Source organism: Pundamilia nyererei, unplaced genomic scaffold (genome assembly GCF_000239375.1).
Source record: "Pundamilia nyererei isolate P.nyererei 1_Seehausen unplaced genomic scaffold, PunNye1.0 scaffold00038, whole genome shotgun sequence".
Lineage (NCBI taxonomy): Eukaryota > Metazoa > Chordata > Actinopteri > Cichliformes > Cichlidae > Pundamilia > Pundamilia nyererei.
Genome location: NW_005187439.1, coordinates 3,803,909 through 3,827,740, shown reverse-complemented (window position 1 = coordinate 3,827,740; position 23,832 = coordinate 3,803,909). Strand labels below are relative to the sequence as shown.

General features: G+C 40.2%; 2 protein-coding genes across 4 annotated transcripts in view; both read left to right on the top strand.

Annotated features, from left to right (window-relative positions):
- Positions 1-7,658, top strand: part of ddr2l (discoidin domain receptor family, member 2, like) — a 33,270-nt gene extending 25,612 nt beyond the window's left edge. For 2 of the 3 annotated variants that reach the window (XM_005730616.2, XM_005730617.1), the window contains exons 7-21: positions 71-176; positions 256-436; positions 1,403-1,643; positions 1,726-1,803; positions 2,040-2,182; positions 2,660-2,771; positions 2,945-3,061; positions 3,620-3,694; positions 3,844-3,861; positions 4,118-4,362; positions 4,447-4,574; positions 5,072-5,269; positions 5,396-5,630; positions 7,021-7,170; positions 7,425-7,658. In XM_005730616.2, the coding sequence (XP_005730673.1) occupies positions 71-176; positions 256-436; positions 1,403-1,643; positions 1,726-1,803; positions 2,040-2,182; positions 2,660-2,771; positions 2,945-3,061; positions 3,620-3,694; positions 3,844-3,861; positions 4,118-4,362; positions 4,447-4,574; positions 5,072-5,269; positions 5,396-5,630; positions 7,021-7,170; positions 7,425-7,559 (2,162 nt within the window). In that variant the 3' untranslated portion in view covers positions 7,560-7,658. The remainder of the gene's footprint in view (positions 1-70; positions 177-255; positions 437-1,402; positions 1,644-1,725; positions 1,804-2,039; positions 2,183-2,659; positions 2,772-2,944; positions 3,062-3,619; positions 3,695-3,843; positions 3,862-4,117; positions 4,363-4,446; positions 4,575-5,071; positions 5,270-5,395; positions 5,631-7,020; positions 7,171-7,424) is intronic. The other variant, XM_005730618.2, reaches the window with a different exon arrangement.
- A 14,698-nt stretch (positions 7,659-22,356) lies between these two features.
- Positions 22,357-23,832, top strand: part of lox (lysyl oxidase) — a 5,987-nt gene continuing 4,511 nt past the window's right edge. Inside the window, exons 1-2 of the mRNA XM_005730615.1 lie at positions 22,357-22,940; positions 23,554-23,662. Coding sequence (XP_005730672.1) covers positions 22,439-22,940; positions 23,554-23,662 — 611 coding nt within the window. The 5' untranslated portion in view covers positions 22,357-22,438. The remainder of the gene's footprint in view (positions 22,941-23,553; positions 23,663-23,832) is intronic.

Below are 23,832 nucleotides of genomic sequence, written 5' to 3'. Positions count from 1 at the left end.
CTTATTGTGGTGAGATAACAGTGAAATGGGATGAACTGCACCTTTAACTTTCCACTCCTCCTGGTTTCAGATGGGCTGATATCCTACAGCGCTCCAGAGGGTCAGCGGATGCAACCGCCGGGTTATCCCATCGCCAACCTCAATGACTCCACATATGATGGAGTACACGAAAGGGGGTGGGTCTCTCTTTGCTGCACTCGTACACACATCACATATCAGCGTTTCCTGTTTACTGACTGCTTTGTCATCCGATAGGAAGCTTTTCGGCGGCCTGGGTCAGCTGACGGACGGCGTGATCGGCCAAGATGACTTCACACGGACCCACGAGTACAGCGTGTGGCCTGGCTATGACTACCTGGGCTGGAAAAACGACTCGCTGGAATACGTGGAGATGGAGTTCGTGTTCGACAGGCAGAGAAACTTCACCTCGATGAAGGTTTTTCATTTTTGCTTCCTCTACCTCATCAGTACTATGAACTCACCACAAACTTTGTCATAGCAGTAGTGGTTGACAGCACTTTTACATGTGCTTTTGCAATTACCAGACTTACTCAGAGCCTAGAAATTGCCTCTGGTTCAGATCCGGTGTCGGGTTTCTCTAGTTTGCTCAGCACCATGTCAGCGTCAGCCTAGGCTGATGGCAGGGGACATGTTTAAACATCTTTGTGAGGACAGTAAATTGCATGCTACTACACTTGTGGGGGCCAGCAGTCACTTATGGGGACAAAATGCCCGTCCCCACGAGTTTGAAGGCATTTTGGAGATTCAAAATGTGGTTTTAGTGTCAGTGTTACAATTAGGTTATGGTTAGGTTTAGGCTCAGGGTTAGGCATTCATTTTTGATGGTTAAGCTTAGGGTAAGGGTATGGTTAGGCTAGGGAAAGCATTATGTCAATGAGATGTCCTCACTAACATATGAAAGTGTGTGTGTGTGTGTGTGTGTGTGTGTGTGTGTGTGTGTGTGTGTGTGTGTGTAAAAACGTACAAAGTAACTTAACTTTGTACGTTTTCAGGAGCATGCACAGTATTGTCGCATAATAAAAGAGATTGAAAAGTATTTTCTGCCTACCTTCATATGTGGTCAAGCTTTTTAACCAGTTGCTTTCAGCTCTCCTTCATCACTGTGTAACTGATTTAACTGCAAACGTACTTTCCATCCAGCATTTGCTCTTCCTGTAATATGGAGCGCAGCCAGCAAGTGCTCCAGCAATGTTCAGTGGAGTCATGTGTTTACTTTTAAGTCACGCATCAGCAGCTGCTAGCATCTCCTCCTACTGTGCCATCATTGCCACTTTGTCTGAGTCCATTATAAATGAGCTTTAGATCCCCGTGGAACTCCCTCACGCTTTACAAACAATAGCAGATGTTCTGCTACTTACTCTTACTTTCATTCTCCATCCAGGTCCACAGCAACAACATGTTCTCCCGCGATGTGAAGATCTTCTCCTCGGTCTCCTGTTGGTTTAAGCCCCACTTTGTACCGGAGGCGGGGCCTGTGGAGTTCAGGACGGTGCTGGATGACCGGAATCCGAGTGCTCGCTACGTCACCGTGGATCTGAACCACCGCACTGCCAAATCCCTCCGCTGCCACTTTTACTTTGCTGACGTCTGGATGATGTTTAGCGAGATTTCCTTTCAGTCGGGTAACAAACACGCACGTGCAAACAGAAGTGCAGAACAGTAAAAGAAGGAAAAATAAGTGACTTCCTGTTTTTTGTTTTTCAGTGGATACCATATTCCTGACCCAAATGACATCTCCTCTACCCACTAAGGACACCATCACAACACCTGCACAGAAGACAGGTGTGACAATTAATTGTTTCACGTTTTAAAGTCGCCACTTCAAAACTGTGCCAGATAGAGGGCGCTGTTTTGTCAGTTTGTGCTCAGGTCATTTTTTTTCCCTTTTTCTTAATTTTTGAGGACATATATCTTTTTTAGCATTTCTGTCACACTTAGTGGAGCTACCACTAACAAATGTATTTGCAGAAACAAATGATAAAATCTTTGGTATATGGTATTCTAACCTTTCTTCTCAGCCGCTGCTCCATCAGCTAGTGCCACACCAGATGATGGGAAAACACCCATCCTTATTGGCTGCCTGGTAACCATCATCCTTTTGTTGGTCATCATCATCTTTCTCATCCTATGGTGTCAGTACGTCTGCAAGGTATTAGAGAAGGTGAGGATACAAATAAATGAATTACCTTTGTTTTTCTGAGTGGAAGTGGGGGTTTACCTTTATTTTGTTAACTTCCTGTCATGTCCGTTGGTGTTAAACATGCTGTAATCACTTAATCGCTTTAGGTTTTAAAAAAATGTTCCTGTAAACAGCTGCATTCTCTGCTGAAATGCAAACCGTTTCCTAATAGATGTCCACCAGGAGGTCCCTGCTTCCATTTTATGGTCTTTAAGTCACCTCACACATTTGTTTTGATTTTCAAACAGAGGTTAAAAGCTGCAGTTTAGATCCCAAACTCACGTGGGAGATGGGAGGCATTTCTTTTTCTTTTTAGGAAATAAGATTATAGCTTATGTTTGTGGCTAAATCAGGACTATTAAGCATTAAATCAGATTAAAGAACGAATAAGAATGAACTGACTGACTCTTTACAGGCATCTGTGACCCCATGTTTTTTCTTTCTTCCATCCTAATCTAGGGTCCACGTCGGATTCTTGATGAGGAGGTGACGGTCCGGCTGTCGTCCTGCAGTGACACCATCATTTTACAGACTCCACCTGTGCCCCCGCGCTCTGGACGCGCCCCGACTGGTACTCTTCTTTTACTTGTATCGTTTAAAACATGCCTTTGTTTGCCATTATTATTCACGCAGAAAGAATTGGTGAAAGTTAAGGTGTTAAATTTCGTGTTTGTAGGAGAGATATTCTAAAGAAAATCTCTCTATGTGCATTTATTCTTGACTGATTCATGCTGTTTTCCTCAGGTCCTGTGAACACTGACCCTCACTATGAGAGAATTTTCCTGTTGGACCCTCAGTACCAGAACCCAGCGGTGCTGAGAAACAAACTTCCAGAGCTGTCACAGAGCGCAGAGGCATCTGGTAAACACCTTCAACGATGAAGTCGATGCAGGCGTTCATTTAAGAATTAGTGAAAAAGACACAAGTTGAGAAATAGCAGAAAGTCCTTTGAACGCTGCGTCATGATGTTTGTCTTTGAGTGACCGCTTCATAACCGTGTGTTTAGGCTTGTAGTAGGAATTTGTGTTAAGAATCATTGATGCTTCAGAGATGTTCCAGATCTATCCAATATGACATGATTAATCACAGCTGTAGAGGAAAAAAGGTCGAAAGCCTTTCAATAAGAGAGTCTGCTGCCTCCTGGTGGCGATGTCAGTAATTTCAAACAAACTCTACAAACTTCAAGCATCCATCAAAGTTCTGATCTTCTGTCACTCATTAACAGCTCCTCAACCTGTTTCTCTCCTGTTTATTTACTTCAGAACGTGTTAAATAAGCTCTTTTTTTCTCCTTTTTCTCTCTATTTAAGTTTCCCAGATGAAGTTGAACATGCATGCTCATTCATACTTATTCTGCAGTGCTTCTCTCCTTTTTCTCTCGGCTCTCTACGCCTCTTTTCCAAGTTTCCTCTTCTTCCAGCTCTCCTCCTTGGTAATCCTCTCTATGACCTCCTCCTGCTGACTTCCTGTCATATGACATCAGGATGGCTTCGTGGTAAGAGTTGAAAGGTGTGACTTCATGCAGTTAATCAGATCACATATACTTAAGTGAAATCAAGTGAAGTTTGGAATTTTATTTTATTTTTATTTTTCAATTCTTTTCCTTCTATGAATCATCTTATGACCTCTCATGACCTACTGGAGGGGACCTAACCCTGAGAGGTTGGGATATCCTGGATTGAAAAAACTTCTGTAAAAAACAAATTCAAACTAGTAAAACTTCAGTCAGCAATTAGACTAATGGTACTAGTAAAATGATAAAGATGTACTGCTTTTACTTTAGATAGAAAACTAGAAATTACCAGTAATTTAACGTTTTTACTAATTAATCTTGTGCTGTTGGTACTTTTCAGTAAGCTTCACTTCATTTTTTATTTATATTAGACATTAATTTAACAAGCGCTTGTCTTTCCAACAGCATGTGGAGGTGGCTATGCTGAGCCAGACATCACCCAGTGCACGCCGCACCAGTGTTTCCATAGCAATGCGCCACACTACGCTGAGACGGACATCGTGCGGCTGCAGGGCGTCACTGGCAGCAACATGTACGCCGTCCCCGCCCTCACCGTGGACTCTCTCACCAGGAAGGACATCTCCGCTGCCGAGTTTCCTCGGCAACAGCTGATCTTCAGGGAGAAGCTGGGGGAGGGGCAGTTTGGCGAGGTGAGCTTGTGGGAGGTTTCGTGGGCTTCAAAGTTATCCTGGAAAAATCTTATTTCATCCCTATTTCATCTTCTTCCCTGGCAGGTCCACCTGTGTGAGGCGGAGGGACTCCCAGAATTTCTTGGGGAAGGCTCGCCCCTCCCTGACCGAGACGGTCACTCTGTGCTTGTGGCTGTTAAACAGCTGAGGGCCGACGCTACCAGCCAAGCCAGGTACTCTTTATGAGTGTGTATATGAATCGCGACAATGTCAAACTATATAAATTTGGAGCTGAGGTGGTTAAAGGTTCATCCCCTGGAGAGCATATATTGGTTAAAATCAGTGTATTCATTGCTTTAATGTGTTCATATGATGAGAATGTTTCACTATTTATACACTAAAAACAAAAATGTAGTCCATAACTAGTCAAATGAATAACGTGCAGGACCGAAAGCTCCAAACTGCATTTCCTGGTTGACTGTTTTTTGCAGAGAAAGCCCTCCTACCTACAAATGCAGACCATGTTATTTGAAGTGAGAGCAGTACTTGACTCCGTAGATGAGAATATATTAGGATAAACTGGTGTAAGAGCTTTAAGGGATGTGCAGGATCTTAGATCTGTGCATCAGGCTTCGCTGTAACACTGAGAAATACATACCTGTAGTTGGTTCCTTTGAGTTGAAGAACAGATCTGGAAATGCTTCCTCTCCTTTATCTGTCCGTCGATCAGGAACGACTTCCTGAAGGAAATAAAGATTATGTCTCGTCTGAATGACCCCAACATCATCCGACTGCTGTGTGTGTGTGTGTCGTCCGACCCACTGTGCATGGTTACTGAGTACATGGAGAACGGAGACCTCAACATGTTCCTGTCGCAGCGGGAGATCGAGAGCACTCTTACACATGCCAACAACATCCCTTCAGTCAGGTTAACCATGCACACAGTTCGCACAGGTCATACATGAAAACAATCGAGCGTCAGGTTTCTAAACTATCTTGTTAGTGCACTTTTGATTCTCACCACTTTGAATCGCTTTCTGCTTCTCCACTTCAGCCTGTCTGACCTCCTCCATATGGCGGTGCAGATCTCGTCGGGGATGAAGTACTTGGCATCTCTGAACTTTGTGCACCGTGACCTGGCCACAAGAAACTGCCTGCTGGACCGCCGCCTCACCATCAAGATTGCCGACTTCGGTATGAGCCGAAACCTGTACAGCAGCGACTACTACCGTATCCAGGGCCGGGCGGTGCTGCCTATACGATGGATGGCCTGGGAGAGCATCTTGCTGGTAAGGTTTGGACGAAGGGAGTTGATTTAAGATACGATCTTTATTTTGCTCCTTTTAAACTTTACACCTCTGTCATGTGTTACTTTTTGGTGGAAGTTCTGCGGTTATTCTGCTGCTGCATTCAAAATCTTCAGATACTTGAATGAATGTTACCCTGATGATACTTTCCTCTGTATTAGAGAGCTGAGAGCTGCTGTCATATGAGATAAGCTGATACGTTTTCACAGGATTCTGTCTGTAAGCACTGATCATGATTCAGTAGCTTGAAGAACCATCTTTAAAGTCATACAGCATTTTTTTGCTGTATGACTTTATTAGTCTAATATAATTGTGCAGGAATTTTAGCCCACTGTTGTAGTTCTTAGGTCTTTTTTTTCCAAACTGGGAAAACATCTGCTGGTAAATAGCTGGTCAGATATTATTGTATGTTTTTCACATGTTCGTACAGGATATTGTATTTGTTTTAAATGTTATGCACTTGTGTGGTACATGTATTTTGACTTTTGTTGCTATGATGCCAGGTCTCTCTTGGAAATGAGATTTTTAATCTCAATGAGATTCTTTACCTGGATAAATAAAGGACTAATAAATAATAATAATGATGATACTAATAGTAAAAAAATTGCTGATTATGCTACTTAGCCTATTTTAACCCCCAATACTTCACACATACTACCAGCCAAGCCAGACTCTATGCAATGCTATAAATAGTCTTTTTCAAATGACTGGTAGTCTATAAATGTCTTTAATATTCAAAAGAAGAAGAGCTAAAAGTTCCAGAAGTTTATATAGGCTTGTAATTGTATTCAAACCCTGCGGACATTTGCCTAGATCAGTTCAGCGACTTATAAAAAACATGTACGTTCCCCTCACATCTTCCTTTTTAAAAATCAACAGCTGAAAGCAGTAAAACAGTTTTCCACAAAACAAATAACAAACTCTTTACAGTTGCTTGTCTTTAAAATTGCTAGATGCATAAATGCAAATGCAAACTGTTTCACTAAAGGAAGTTTAGCTAAGAGTTCTTCAAAAGCTTCCTGCCCTCCAGAGGAAGCACCAGTAGCGGTTTGCACACTAAAACAATGAAACATTTTTTTGCTGCAGTGTTTTCTTTCAATAACTTTCCTGTTCTGCATCATGAATGTGGTTGCATAAGTTTAATGTCTTTTGCAGCTGTAAAGTTAAGCGAAAAAACAATGGATCCAAGCGGACCCAAACCAGGTCTAAAGCAGAAGCTTTTACGTTTTTATCGTATCGTATTTTTTTGTAAGTCTCACAAAGTATCGCAATCAACATTTCATCAGCAGCTGTCTTCAGAGAGTCACTGAAAATAAGACAAAGTATTTTAAAGTTGGAGTGTTAAACTTTCAGATGTGATTATTCTCCTCAGGGTAAATTCACCACAGCCAGTGACGTGTGGGCCTTTGGAGTCACCCTGTGGGAGATCTTCACTCTGTGTAAGGAGCAGCCCTACAGCCTGCTGTCTGATGAACAGGTCATAGAGAACACTGGCGAGTTCTTCAGGAACCAGGGCAGACAGGTGAGGCGAAACACAGGACAGAGTCACAGATTATTATCTTCTGTCACTTCTGAGAGTAATACTGCAAACATTTAATTTAATTGCAACTGGATCCAAGACAGCTCATAGCAGTCTTTACAAACCTGGAAATCAGGACCCTTGTAAGTGCCTGCAGGATAAATTTGAGGGGCTACTAAACCTAAACCAACATTTGTCTTTTTTAACAAATCACTGGACTCTGTCATCACTCTTAATTCTCCCGTGTCCCTCACTAGATCTTCCTCTATGCCCCTCCACTCTGCCCACCTTCTCTCTTTGAGCTGATGATGCGTTGCTGGAGTCGCGATATCCCTGACCGACCCACCTTCGAGGGACTTTACCAAGCCCTGAAGCCCCACGTCAACCAGTGAGTCAAGGCTGCTGGGATCTGCTGGTTGGGATTTCCGTGGCGGTGGGACTCTTATAAGAAGACAGACTGACACAAGAGCACAGAGGACTGGAATTACAGTGCAGAGGGATTGTTGGTTTGCTTCACGGCACTAGCGACTCCCTTTTCTGAAAGACCGGGTGATGATGGAGGGAGACGTGACTAGTCAGCTCAGAGGAGAAAATATGGCAAGCTTCAGACCTTTTGGTCCATAGTGAACAAACCATTGGCAGTTTCATAGCTTCTTCTGTTTTTTTTACAGCCGCTTTACCCCAAGCCTTTTGACTTGTTTGTGCCAAAAGTTGCCTTAAACCATTTGTTTCCTTCTCTTTGACTTTTAGAGATTACAAAAAACTGGATAGTCCTTGTAGTTTCTCCTTTCCCTGTGGGTTTTTATTATTATTATCATTATTATTATTGTTATTATTATTATTGTAAAGCACTGTGTCTGTGTCTCTCAGTTATTCATGTTCATATATTAATCCACACTGGAGCTAGGGCTATAGGGTCAGATTTTAGTGTAGGATTTTATTTTTTAGATTTATTCTATTTTAAAATTTTGTTGTTTTGTGGAGTTTCACAATCGTTGGTCTTTTTTTTTTGTGGATATGAATGTTGGTCAGCTGAGGTTCACGTCGCGGTGCCAAGAAGCTGAAGAAACCTGTGTGGCTCACAGACTGAAAATCAGTCTGTGGGTATCTGTGGGAAATTTTGAAAAAAAAAGAACTTAAAGCCACATGAGAAAAAAACTGAATCATGCCACTTTTGTTCCCTAAGAGACAAAAAAAATGTTGAAATGCAGTTTTAAAATAAAAACAGAATTGTAAGCATCTTTGTGAAGATGGGCATGATGGTCAAAATTTATGATCCTTTTATTCAAAGTGCTTTGCGTATGTAGCAAAATCGGTACCAGAGGGAAAGGTCATGGATGCCTGACCCTCAGATGCTGGTCACAGGGAGATTAACCAAGTGTCGAATACCAAGGTGTCATTTAACCTGTCGGTGTTTGTCTTTGGGGACCTGCAAAATATACATTTTGTGGATAAAAAAATCAAAAAGCATATCTGATTTAAACGTGGGCACCACGTGGTCAGAGTTTAGTGCACACCAGCATGCAAAACATTAAAAAAGCAGGATTTTCACTCAGCACTTGGTTTGTCCTCTCAAAATGAAATTCAGGTTCATTGGTCACACACGTCAGTGACACACAAATGCAAATCTGATAGTTATGAGCCCTGCTTAGGCAGCCCATCTCTGTGGGGAGATTTAAAACAGGTATCCTTTTTGATTTTTGATGGGCATTGTGGAACTTTATGAATGCACCTTGCATATCTCCTTATTTGAACTCACAAAGCTGAAGGTGTTAAGCTCTTCTCTGGCTTCATGTAGTCGGTTTTATTCACAGAAATAAACTGCAGTAATACTTACTGCATTGCTGCACATGTAGATGTCTCACCATTTGATATGTCTAGTCTTCTGTAGTCTGAATTTGCTAGGATTTGAACTCCAGACAAGGCATTTTGTCTTGACTTAATGTACCATCTACATTTGGGGCTGTGAGTTCCCAAACTACTGCGTTAGAACAAGGTTCACTGATGAGTGAAAGCTGATAGACTGTGGGCAAATGGAGGCCTTACACCAAGGCTGGATTTCCAACTAGGCAAAGCAGGAAACTGGGAAAAAGCCATTTGTCTGTCACCACTGGTTGTAGCTAAAAAATGTTTTAAGTGCTTCCAACACTGAGCAGGTATTTAACCGAAGAGCGCCCTGCAATAATAGTTCATTTTCTGACCCTGTGTAGTGGAATAACCCTGTGGCAGATTGTACCATTTTAGTTTAGTTTGTCCGTAGCGGAGCCTGTTCCTGAAGTTATATTTAATCAAATGTAGGTGTAAAGACTAATGTTTCAGCTCAGAGGATCTGATTACACGGTTCATATTCAAAGGCACGCTGGTCAGGAGGTCAGTGTTAGCTATCAGTGTATGTTTTACATGGGGGCCACTTGACAGGTTCATGCATCAGAGAAGTCACTGCATCCAATCACTGCAGCACCTTTACTGAAACAACCATAAAGATTTTTATGTTTAAAAAGCAATGCATTCATTCTGACTTTGTTTTGCATAGCATTCAGATGAGTCTTGTTTACAGAACTAATGCTGGATCGATGCAGACTGTAGACTGGATTTATTGTTCTTCTGTCAGGATGTCTTATGAGTAATAAACTTTTAACAAAAAAAACCCCAAAACAAAACAATAAATGTTTCATGTCCAAATGTTTCACGATGATTTCAGCTTCAGCCAAAACTGACAAACGATACGAGCGTTGGAATTTTCATGATTCTGTCTCATCTTCAAAGTGTTGGCATTAACTTTAATCCAAGTATCAGTCCTCACCTTCCTTCTTGCAAGATTAAAAATGTATAACCGATAAGGAATTTCATGTCGACAGTGCAACGATTTAAGCGAGCAGTTACAGATATAAGGCCATACAGATTCATATAGATAGGTGACCATAGCCAGTGAGTATTTTGCACAACCTGACAAGGGAGGGATGGATCTGACTATGAAACTGAGGGATGGGTCGTAAGGAAGGCCCGTTTGCATAAGCAAAGCATACCCTGCTTTAAGTCCAGTTAACTCTAAATGAACCGTAGTTTACGAAATAAAATTTGTGCTGAATTAGGTCAGACTAGAAACTATTGAATAAGACTATAAACTACCTGGGAAAGTCTTTACTTCACAAATGAAGTTAGCTGAAGAGAGATTCTCATAGACTTCTGTACAATCAGACTTTTTGCCACTAATGGAGTTTCCTCTGGCTGGCGATTAGAGAAATGGGAGGTTTCAGGTACTTCTGTGTTCTGTGCCTCATTTTTCAGACACAGAGACTCTTTCTGTCTTTTCTACAGTCTGTGGATGGTAGCGGACGGTGCAGCCTTTTGACTAACTAACTCAAGTGATGCTGATAGTGGCTATCATGTTAGTAGTAGCAAGAGCCGCTTTGCCCCCATGCTTCCTGCACCATTCATTTTAACATGACTCAATAAACTTCTGATGTGTCTGTTTTCAGAGTTCTTGTCTAATGTATAAAGGTGGTAAAGCATAATTTAATGTCTGTTTTTTTGTTTTTTTACTGTTTAGGTCACTCAGTTAATGTCAGTGTGTATTATTTGTATGCAGTACACATTTGCAGTATTTTAAATCCTCCCTGAGAACAAATCGTATAAAATTAAAAATGGCGCGAACGGAGAAAGACCAAACATGTAGATTTTTGAGTACATTTTTCTGTGTTTTGTTGTTGTTGCAGTAGTGTTTTGTTATCTGTACTGTATCTTACATTTCTTTCAGCGTGTTTGTGCGAGTGTTTAAGAGAAAGTGAGATACTGAGTGAGTCTTTTCAACATTCCCTTGAGCACTGGGAGCTAGTTGAGGTTAAAGTGGTTAACTGGATTTGCTCGGTTGTGCCAAATTATGCTAACTAAGCAAAAGAGGGAGTTGGGTTTTGTTGTTGTTGTTGTTGTTGTTGTTGTTGTTTTCAAGGCAAGAGGAAAGATGGACAGAAGGAAACCACTAAACTCAATCTCCCAGAGTCCTTTGCTACAGTGAGCCTGTGTATTTTGTTTTGGTTCCATTTGAGAAATCTTTTAGTTTGATAGTGTACAGTATAATTGGTCTATAATATCTCAGTGTGTGAATGCAGATTAGGTGTGGTAATTTTTATTAATAATTAATTGTCTATCTGAATTTATAGCTATTTCTGTTTGTTTTCCCCCTTTTTTTTTTACACAGGAATTCAGCATTTATGGACATTTTTCTGAACAAGATGTTCTGTTTTGTTTCCCTGTTGTGTTCACAGTAATTTCTCATCCACACTGTTTAATCTTTGCTCCCATCTTCAGTATGTTTCAGACACATATTGTACATAGGCTAGTAGCTGTTTATATTAATATATTGGGAGGAGGAAGCTTGGTGTTCTCTGGTCCCAAGTGGTTTTCACTCTGTACTTTATCTCACTTTGGTTTGTTTTCCTATAATAAACAGTAAATGTGTCAAAAGATGGGGTTTTTTCTTTTGTATTTGTTTGTTTGTTTGTTTGTTTCATGAGTAGAGAAAACACAGCAAATTGAAATCTAAGCTTTTCAACAGTTGACGTTACAGTTTTCAGTCTAGACCACATCGATGTTCTGTACAGCAGGGGGCAGCAGAGAGATTTAAAACACACACGTATACAGGACAGCTTATATGTGGAAATGAGTCCTAGAGAAGCTTTGTTGTTCTGAAGAAACACTGAAGGCCTGATTTCTGCACATTTTTATGCCTTTTGTTTCAGGTTTGAATGTTCTGTGAGGATTTACGCCTTTTTGGTTTTTTTTCCAAGAAAAATAAAGGTTAGCAGGGATCCAACACAATAACAGGGTCCGTGGTGGGCAGGAACTTTTTTGTGAATTAAGGCACTGGTAATAAAACGTAACAGCCAATGATTAAAAATGACAAATTTCAGGCTCTTTAAGCTCTACTTTGGTCTCAACCTCCTCGGGAAAATATGTCTAGAGTAACCGTGGGTTTACCAAACTGTAAAGCTGCTCCTACAGCCTTATATGTGGGTTACATTATTAAGCCAAGATTGTTGCTTCATTCGCTCCCTGTTCAATGTAGAATTGAATTAAATCCTTCTCTTCATAAACAAGGTCTTGAATAATCAGGCCTCATCTTGTCTTAAAGACCTTAAGTACTGCATTACTGGGATATTTAAAAGTAGAATGGGAGCTTTCATGCCTCTCATTTGTGGCACTAACTCTCAGTTTGGATTCGGGAGACAAACACCCTCTTTCATAATGTGTTAAAGGTTTTCAGTTGGCTGGACTGCAGGCAGGCCAGTTTAGTACCTGGACTCTTCTACTACTTCTTCTACTATAGGTGCTGTGTGCGGTTTAGTATTGTCATGTTTAAATATGCAAGGACTTCCCTGGAATAAGACATCATCTGGATGGAAACATGTGTTGCTCTAAATCTTGTATATACCTTTCAGCATTGTTGATGCCTTTTAATGTGTGCAAACCACCAGTATAGGCACTAATGCAACCTCATACCATCAGAAATCAAACAGCTTTCCCATTTGGATTTCTCTGACTACAGAACAGCTTTTCCACTTTGCCTCAGTCCATTTTAATGAGCTTTAGCCCAGAGAAGACGCCACCGTTTCTGTTTTCAGACATTGCTTCTTCTTTGCATGGTAGCACTTAAATCTGGATTTTAGGACTGGAACAGGGAATTGTGTTCACAGACTCACAGACGATGATTTGTGGAAGTTTTCCTGAGCATGCAGTGATTTCCATGACAGATGCATCCCTGTTTTCAATGCAGTGCCCCCTGCAGTTCTAAAGATTACAAACATCCAATACTGAGTTTTGGCCTTGTCTATAGGCACACAGAGATTTCTCCAGATTCTCTTAAGCTCTTGGTGATATTATGTACTGTAGATATTAGATATTCAAAATCAATTTTTTTTACAGATTGGTGAACCTCTGCTTATCTTTACTTCTGAGAAACGATGCCTCCCTAAAGATGATCTTCCCCCCCCCCTTTTCTAGCCTTCTGATGCCCCATTTGACTTAAAAAAAAAATAAAAAATAGGGATTGCTGCCATCAAATTAAAAATGACTTGTTTCAGTTTTCCCATTTGAAACATTTGATATGTTTTCCATGTTCAATTGTGAATAAAATATGACTTTATGAGATTTGCAAGTCATCTCATTGTGTTTTTATTTCCATTTTACTCAACATTGCAACTTTTCTGGAATTAGGTTTTGGTCTCTTTTAGTTGAGATGTTTCTTTTGTATCTAGGATTTATCATGCATCATAATCAATCAGTTAGTTTCCGTAGTAACTGCACGAATTGAGTAATGAAAGAGAAGTGTTATAAAACCTTTGCAGGTTGCTCATGAACTCTGCAGGAATCCTGACAATCACAGATTTTGTAACTGTCCTAAATTTGGCAAAGAAGCCAAAGGCAGAGGTTTGCCTGCATGTGTGGGCTCAGTGCCGGCAGATTTCATAAGGGTGGTTCACAGCCAAAAAGCACGGCACTTTGATGGAAGTTTGTTTAAAGTTGCCATGTCTCTCTGTAGGTATGAAGTGTAAATGTCGCTTGGTTGATAAATTGACAGCCTAAAAATGTGCTGTAAGTTTAAAAAGCACTAAAAACCTTCCACACGTGTGAAGGTTTACACAACACTGGGCAAGGTGACAACAGCTTTTATACAAGTGGTATGATGCTAGAGTAGATCCAGCCAAACCCAACCTGACTGTAATTGTTGGTGCTCTGCTCCCTGCTGTCCTTCCAAATGTGCGAGTAGGACTGGTCACAGTAGGGACTATTTTTGTCTCTTTAGTGTGAGAGCTGTCACGTACACCAAAAGCTTCATAGAGGACTGAGAATAGCTTGAGCCATTTCATTTTTGAACATTTACTTTCCTTTCACTTTAAAGGCCGTCAGTGACAGAATGACAATTAGCAAGTGGAGTACGCGAACATTTGGAAGTTCAGAAAAGGTTTATAAAGCGAGTTAGAGCAAAATTATAACCACAGTCGTTACTGCTGAATGACTACGGCAGTGTTTTGACTTAGTTTAAAGGCTGCTTAAGAATTTGTCTTCATTAACAAAAAACAAAAAACAACCAACCGATCAAATCCATGAACAATGTCTGTTTTTGCCCAATCAAGACGTAAAGCCTAATTGTGCAACATTAATAATCTCTATCTAAGCTATAAAGATAATTTAGTGGCTCTCCACAAAGTTTTTTTATTAACTTAGTTCTAAATTCTGGATTCTGCTGAAAAGAAAAACTTACCAAGTTTCATTCACTTTTCCAGCATTTTGTTGACCTACATCCCACTTTTTGAGATGTTTTGCTGCCCCAAAATTTAAAATTCTGCATTTTCTCACTTGAACTCAAATTTGATTCACTTTTTCAGTTGTGAAGAAAATGTGGGTTAATGAATATGAGTTGTAGATAAAACATTTAAAGTGAATAGATTAAGTAGAATATAAAACGGAGTAAAATAGAGTGAAGTACTGTGTGAACATGTGTTGTGTCTTCTCGTAACCATAGAAATAAAAAACACAACACAAAACGTGTCAACAAGACTCTGCACAGTAAATTATTAACCTGGTTGAATTTGAAGAAATATTTAAACACAACAGCATTCGAAGTAGTTGTATTTATTCATGATTTATAGTTGTCATCCTGTCTAAGTGTAACGGCAAACGATGTTAGTATTTAATACAAACTATGGGCAACCGCAGCAATCTGCCAGTGACCACAACAATCAAAACAATTTTCGATGCTGTGACGGCACCGAACACCGAACTCTCTGACCCAGTGTTTGTGTTTTTGGTTAAGTTATACTCTTTAAATTGTGGTTTTCTATTTGTATTATATTTATAGTTCCTGGTTTCTAGGTTTCTGTGCCTCATCTGTGTTCTTGGTGAAGGTTTAATTCTGTTCTCCGTACGTTGGATGTTCATTCTTTTCTGTCTCTATGGGTTGCATGTGTCCCACGTCTTGTTGATTCATGTTCCTTCTGTTCCAGAGTCTGTCATGTTTCCACGTCTCTGTCTTTATGAATGCTTTGTGCTTCCTGTTTTACTTTGACAGTCTGTGTCCTATTATCAGTGTATTCTGCTTTGTTTCCTTGTCTCATTATGTCAGATTAGCCCGAGCTGTGCTTCCCTCCTGTTTTCCATTCCCTCGTCACGCCCCGGTGACGAGGGAATGGAAATGCCTTTAAGTTTCATTCTGTGTCCAAGTCCTGCGTTTGAGTCCGTATCCTGCCACAGTACACACCTTGACAGGTGCAGCACTGTGTACCTATTTTATATACCTATTTCACCTTGAGACTGCCACCAACATTTTGCAAACTGGCTGAGAAATATACATTTTTCCATAGTGATCTGTGGTTACCAGATGGTCTCTAGGCCTGTATGACTGGAACCTTATGTTACCTGTGCATTTCCATGACTCTGCTACTTTCAGCTGCTCCCTTAATCCCAAGAGCTCACACAGCAAGCACCTCGGCACAGATTTACACCAGATATACTTCCTGACAAAACCCCAAATGGGTTTTGGGTCTCCATCTATGATCGGACCAAACCAAACCTTACAGTTTTAAAGTGAATGTGTAAACCACTACACTATGGAGTCTCTTGCTTCTCCTTACTGATTTTTCTTCCCACCCTTCTTCACCTCATAAGGTTTTCTACTGTGGTGAAGAAAAGGTAACAAGGAAAATGTTGTAGGGAGTATGTTTTTTTAGCTTTTCCACTGAACCCTCAGTCTTTGTTAGGTTGTCATTTAATCTCCCTTCTGTTTCTCAGTTTTCCATTTTTCTGGCTCCCAATTTTTGATTTGCTTCTAAATAAATAGATCCTTTCATATTTACTGCCAGCCATCAGTCCCATCCAAAAACCTTTATATTTAAATTTGCAGGTAAATTGATGTAATCTACATCAGTTAAACTTAAATAGTTATAAAACCAGAACTCTTCTACTGGTTTTTGCATTATGTTCACTCGTGGAAGAATCTGGATGTCTGTACAAACTCTCACAGCTCCTACGGGGCAAACAGCAGGATGCTATGAGCCAGTCATGAATGAATCGAAGCAACAGCACAATCTTTAATCTGTAACTGAATAAAATATGATACACAGAGGAATGTTAAGCCTTGTGTGCACAGATAAAGGATTCGGGTCATTCATTAAATAATGCCACTGTTGTGTTTTGATGCAGGTAAGTGCCCATGTGCCATTTTAAGAACTCGGTTTTAATTCTTATTTTGCCAAAAAATAAATATATCTTGAGACCCTAAGAATCCGGAAAATAATAATTGTTTTCAAGTTCAAACATCTGGCTGAATAAAGCCTCATTAGTTTGTGTCGATTAAAGATTTAATGGTCCATGTCAGGAAACGGGGTCCCTGCAGGAGTTATAATAGGAAAGACCACAGAATAAAAAGGATGGAAAGAAGGAACCAGCAAATTGGTCCTAAATGGGCCAAATCACGCACAAGATTGAGGGCTTGGTGTTATTTTTCTCTAACATCACTTCAAAGAATGAAATTATATTATTTAAAATTGATTAGCTTAGGTGCTGAAATGTATGGATGACCATGAACAAAACGTTTTATTTCCTTTCCCTTTGTGAAAGTAAATTACATTTTAGAATGATTTATATTTTAAATGTTTGTTACTTTGGGAGTGTTAATTGATATTTCCGCCTCTAGAACTGCTCTCAGGGGTTTTGACACAGTTAGTGCTCTGAGGAATTTTACAAAAGCCTTTTGCTTTGCTTTGATTTGTTTTATTTAAATGGAGCTTTTCTAGAGGTCTCTGTTTGAGTGTAACAATCAGATTACTACAAGCGAGCAGGTGGCAGATACTGAACTGTACATGGAGAGCAGAGACCACCAGATGAAAGTACCAATGCCAACAACGTGCAGCCCTGCCCATACAGGTTGATTGACAGGTTCTCTCGTCAAAGTAACTGCACAGAAATGACAACCCCCACGCTCTGCTGTTTATGGGTGCTATCTGTCTCCCAGCTGTTTGACCTCAGGATAGAGGAAGGGGCCAGCTAGTTGATGTGTTTTTCATGAGTTTCTCAGACACTTTACAAGCAGATCAGCAGCAATGAAGTGAAAGCAATGCTCTGGATGGATAGATGGATGGATGGATGGGAAGACTAGTTAACTGCCTATATTTTGATTCCAAATTTTTCACCTTTTATATAACATTTTTTGGTTTTGGTAGCATGGTAGCTTTTTCAAATTTCCAAAAATTTCAAAAATTCGTATGGATCAGTTTAAATTAAATAAAATTTAGAGGACAAAGATGGAAATAACTACAGACAAATACAATAAAGATCACAGTGAAAGAGTGTCTGAAGGCCTGACTGATTTACAGCTTCACTTGTTGACTTGTTGCCTTTTAACCATAATCAGTAGACACACACACACACACACACCGGGGGAAACCTGCTGTTTGGTTTCTTGACCTATGGATGGATGGCATGTGCTGGGGCTGGAAATAAAACCCACAAAGCTGCAATTAAACAACCACTTTTTTTTTAAAAATTTGTCCAAGTTTAATTTGTCACCAATTATTTGATGACACTTTTGGAACAGCACCATAAGCCACTGACTCAACCAGCTCAACTCGCAGAAAGTCATACTAACACATTAGCAGCTGAAGCCTCCCTTTAAGGGTGAAAAAAACACTTTTTCTTTTAAAAATGATTCATTATGATATATTTTTTTTAATTTTATTCTGATGATTAAGAGTGATTTTTCAGAAAACAGTCTCTTTTTTGGTTGTTTAAATATCACATGTTAAATTGTGACACACAAGCTTGTGAATGTATCTGGTGTGATATAATCAGTGTTTTCACACTAAATTGATGTAACTGCAGCTTTGTACTGACCTGGTAAATAAGAATGTTTTTAACCCATTCAGCCATGCACACTGCAGTTTACTGCCACCCAAAGTCTCATGAATATGGTTTCTATTAGAAAAAATACACAAATGAGGGATTGGTAATGCTTTTGTACTTCATCTTAAATTGATTCTTTAAAGAAATCTACCATGGGGTGCAAGGCGTGACCTTACTTCTGAAGTGGGTGCCAAAAGACATTTGAGACCCCCTACTGTAGTTTAACACATGGTTAGAATGAAGTGCTGTCACGTGCCTCACGTGTCTAAGTTGTTGAATGCAGGTGTGCCACTGACTAACATCAAACCTTAAACGTGGTTTAAGACGGGGAGCTGACAACACAATCATGTTGTTGTTTTTTTCAATTTCGTGGCTTTGTTATGGATCTCTTGTTTCATCCACTGTTTTCTACACATACCAAAGGTGATGATGATGCTTGTAATGATGAAGGTACTGCTATTGTGCCTGGTTTCCATGGGTTGTTATGTGTCCCGTGTGCAGTAGGCACCCTCCAGGTAGCCAGCCCTCATTATGAGGCTGTTTAAAGTGCTCAGATCAGGCCGACACCTGCTTCTCATTGGGAACAGCCTTGTATTGCTGAAAGGGAAGTGCAGTGAGCTGTGATAAAATCCGCCCTCCTTTGATCTTCACACAAATGTTGTAAAAAGCGGCTCTTGTTCAGGCAGTTCACTTTTTCCTTTAGCAGTGAAGGAATCAGTTAAAATTTGTACACGTGTTTGTGGCTGAAGCGGCTACCTGCAGCTACTCACCAAAACACCATGCAAAAGCATTTCTGCTCCAACACAAAACCCCAAAAGGCAACCTGGTGTGCTTCTATGAATTTAAGACCAAAGGAATCAGTATGATTTTCATGCATATCTGGTGTAGATTGATGACTTCTTAGAGAAATATTCTAAGTATTTGTTTTCCTGTGCAGATAAACTCTGCAGCAGACAAGACAAGAACACATTTCACATGTAGTCAAAAATGCATAATTACAACAATATAACAGCAGTATTTACACTGCATCATATTTCTGTTACAAACCACAGATAAATCAAACAAAGTCTACGACCGCTCCAAGTCCTGAAAGCCTCCAAGTCTACGACAAGCAAGTCAGACAAGCAGGCTGCAGCAAGGCCATGAAGCATTTTATTGAGAAGTAAAAGAACTGTAAAATCATTATGGAAACCTACAGGCAGCAGGTAGTTATAAAGTTATGTTTTCACCTTCTAGTCTACTGTGTCTGATATTTGAAGCCAGAAAGAAAAAAAGTGGCAACCACAAGAGCTGAATGGGTTGATTTTAGTTGCACAAGCTTGGAGTGCTGCATTTGTGCTGCCTGCAACTTTATACATGTCCTGAGGTAATGAGCAAAAAGTACCTGCCTTGTAATATGGGCAGGGCTTGGAGCAAACCTTTGTAGAAAGTAGATGACCCCATCAACCCCATCAACAATCTGAAATTCAGTGCTTGATAATGAGCTTGTTTAGATTTTTTTCTCTTTACTTTACCCCACTTCTTTAATTATAATTTATAATCTTTAAATGCATATGGCAAATCCCCAAGCTTTACCATCTGAAGCCCTGAATTAACATTGCTGAACAGGGTTTTCTTCACAAACAAACAAACATGTTGATTGGACAATTTCAGTGCCAGTTTCAGGTATCAGTATTAACAGGAATTAATCAGTTAAAAGGAATAAATTAGGAACTGAGAGAGAAATATACTTAACATTTTGAGTACAGTTTCTGGGTACCAACATAATTAAAATCTATTTTCCTTCTCTGAGCTTCTTCCAAACAATGACTGCAGAGCTGGTGAGACTCCTGTCATTACAGTAGATGAAGCAGCTGATCATTTGCAGATGCTCCACTGTTCCTCCGGGGAACAATGAACAGGTTCATTATCAAACTGTGGATACCAAAATAAGTACTTTGCACATTAAGCGACATGAAAACAAGGACAACAAACTGTAAACAACATTTTCAAGGTCTCAGACAAGAGCAAGCAGATTTTTTACCATCTCATTAAAGGAAATATACAAGGACCAAGGTAAGGATACAGGTTAGGTTCTCCTTAAAGTGTGTAAAGACCACTCCGGATGGAAACATAACTCACTGACATGTTAAACAGAAAATGTATAGTGTAACCTAAAGCATTTGAAGTGATTTATCTGGATTGGTTTAAAGGGAAGGAGCTGTGGCTCTGTGGGTGGCAGGTTGCGTTTTACTGTGCACTCAGAGGAGGAAACTTCTCAGTTGGTAAGTGCTTCAATTTCAGCTTTTTTTCTAAAGCATCCTGAGCGCTCAGCATGAGAGGAGCTTATTATTTTCCAATAAAGCCAGACAAAACCTGTAGGTGTCGAGTCACTGGAGCACACCTTATTATGATTAAAGATATGTTAAAAAAATATGATATATGTATTTTTAATACCATAAATACCCACAAAATATAAGCCTCTAGTTTTGGGCCACAAATAACTGGAAAACTGGAGCATACTGGACTCCTTTTTTACCCTGAGAGGTCTTTTTTCTTCTTTTTAAATGAAGGGTGGACACGCTAAAGCAATAGTGAGTCAGAAATCAGTATCTTTAGATCTCTGAGTAAAGTTGAGCAGCTCTGGCCACAGACATAATTCGACTGAGACAGGACTGCTGTGAAGTCAAAGCATCACCCTAATTACGCCTCATCCTGTGAAGAGGAGACAATAGCCTGGAATTTAAAAGTGAAAAAGAAGGAGCTGTTTTTGGTGCCGTCTTTTCTAGTAAAGCTTGATAAGATTTTAGTTTCGAAATGTCTCAAACCAACTCCTTCTGACATGCAGCGGTTTGCTTTCTTTTTTTCTTGTTCATAAACATCAAACTTTCTGAATCACAGTCAAAATTACTTTACCATGCTTCATGGAGAAATCCATCCACAGCATTGAAATCTGGAATTTAAAGGTTTTCATGCATTGCTGTCATGATCCATTTTAAATCACAAATCTCCCCTGATGATATTTTCCATTTGCCACATTTGGGTAAAGCTGCAGTTTCATGATATCTGGTGCTCCTGAGCTGCATCTGCAGTTTGGGTTTGGCTGGGATATGAACTATAATTGTGAGGCCTGGGGAAAAAGCCTCAATGAAAACAAATAGGACAATGTGTGAAACTGCTGGTCGAGCCTTCCACATGTTTAGTGTAAAAATCAGGAGCCTCTTTCAAACATGTAAACCAAGACAATAAACTTCACATTGTGTGTGTGTGTGAAAGAGACAGAGAGCATCTGTATTTTTTTGTAAAGTCTCTAAATGCAGTACTGTACTTTCAGCAGCACAAAGGCTTGTCATTGGTATCATAACTTCTAAGGTACTGCCTCTGTACCCTTGTAGTTTGTGCTTTACATAGACTGTTCGTGAACCTCTACTAACATTTTTTCATCTTGATGTAATAGCACCAAACTGGACATTTTAAAAAGTCATCAAACTTCAGAACTATTAATAATTCATTGTATGGTACTCTTCTGACCTTAATAAACACTCAAAGCTTTATTATTTCTGCACTTATGACCAGTTTTAGAAGCACCAATTAATGTAATATGCATGTGTTTAGACTGAGAGACTAAACAGTTGCTACAACAGGGAGAACGGAGGCCTCATGCTGTCAAACCCAAAACCTTCTTGCTGTGAAATGTCAGTGCTAAATTCTTCCTCATACTGCAATTAGGAAAGAAAGATAAACATAAAATAAACCTGACAGAATGCATGAAATACATTCAGTCAACTTACAAGAAAATACAGTGAAAGCTTAATATTTTAGAGAAAAATGCATATTTTACCTGATTTCTTTTCATACTTAGCTAAGTTGAAATTGCCTCCTGTTATCACACCTTAAACTCTATCAGACATGGTGTCAATATGCAACTTTGGCTACTTTAAAACATAAACTTGCAAAAAGGTACATGTAGTTACGGTGAGGTCCAGTAACTGGCTCCCAGGGTAGTTTTGTGAGATTGTACTTGCAGTGGAAGGGCCTGACTTTAACTCTAATTTCTACAGTGCACTTGTGAACTTGGTAAAAAATAATTCCCATTTGATAGCACACAGCTGGAGACTGCTGGGAAACTTATTGGACATCTACAAAACTCAGTTTCAACTGTATGCTTTTTTATTTTTTGAGTTGAAGAGAGAATAAAGAAGTTACAATTACACCAAATGAGAGTCTGAAGCCACATCTGATACTTAAACTTAAACCACCTCTCTCTCTCTCTCTCTCTCTCTCTCTCTCAGGAGAAGTTGCGCTCAAACATTTGAGAGGAAGTCCTTGAATCAGCAGCTGTGTGGCTGGAAAAAGAGCAACTCTCATTAAAAACTCAAGAGATTTGCTATTAATAATGAAGGAGCTCTCCCCCATCGTTTTGCTGATTTCTTTTGCACACATTTGTTTCCTCTGTGCTTTTCTGGATGGAGCTCGCGCCCAGGAAGGTCCTGCTGCTGATGCACTTCGTCGGGGGTTGACATGGCAACATAACGGGCAGGTTTTCAGCATCCTGAGCCGTGGCTCTCAGTACAGGCCCTCCGCAAGGAGGCAAAGCGGATCACCCGGCCAGGGGAACCCCGTGGTTGTCCTCAGCAGTGCTAACGATACAGCCCGGGGCTCCCCGAGGGTCCCTGCGGCCAGCAGCTCGGCGCAATTACGCGCCATGACGCACCAGCGGCGGCAGCGACCTGACTCCGGCGCGGTTGGACGGGAGGACGTGATGGTGGGAGATGATCCCTACAACCCGTACAAGCCTTCCAACTATGACCCTTACTATAACTACTACAATTCGTACTACAGACCTAGACCTCGGGTTCAACCCCGACCCGGTTATGGCACCAGCTACCACCAGAATGGTAAGAAAACTAGCTTGCTTATTCATTAGGACGTCACTGACAAACCATCACAAAACAAGCTGGCATGATTAAAATCAGTAAAATTACACAAACGTAGTTTTTTTTTTCATAAGACTGTGAGCTTACCATATATTTAAACACCTCACATCGCTTATGTTAACTGTTGGCTCATAACCTCATGTTATTTTGTCTACATGCAGCTTTTTATAGGCTCAGTGTTCATGCTCAACCAATAACCCTTTAAATGTTGACTTGAAATAAGGTAGATTTGCAGTTTCTACAGCCTTCCTCCATGTACACAATGCCTGCAGGTGTTTCAGTGTAAAGATCCTGTAACAGCCCATTTCAGCTTTGACTATTTGGCACGACCAGTTTATAAGTTTTTCCTAAGCACATTTATAATATGCCTTAAGGGGCTGATCTTAAAGCTAAATGTTGCTGGCTTTCAACTTAGACCTACATGTTAAACTACACGGTATCTCAGTAGTATACTGAGCCAAGGTGTCACTTTTAAAGTTTAGTTTAAAGGTTTTACTTTCTGATGTCATAATGTTATGTGAGTGAAAGTGGAAAGGGATGAAAACAGTATACATCTGCCGTGTCTTGTTTGCAGGACTCCCTGATCTGGTTCCTGATCCATACTACATCCAGCTCGCTACCTACGTCCAGAGAGTGCCCATGTACAACCTGCGCTGTGCTGCAGAGGAGAACTGCCTTGCCACGTAAGATAGCACACAGCTGACTGCAGGCCTCAGATCTGCTGCCTGTTATCAGAAATATTTTATTTTCACACTGTGCGTTTTAAAATTCACCAATCAGCTGTAACTTCACTTTGAGTATGAGTGACTGATTGAACGAAAAACTAATGTGTGAATGGACAAAATAGTTTTTT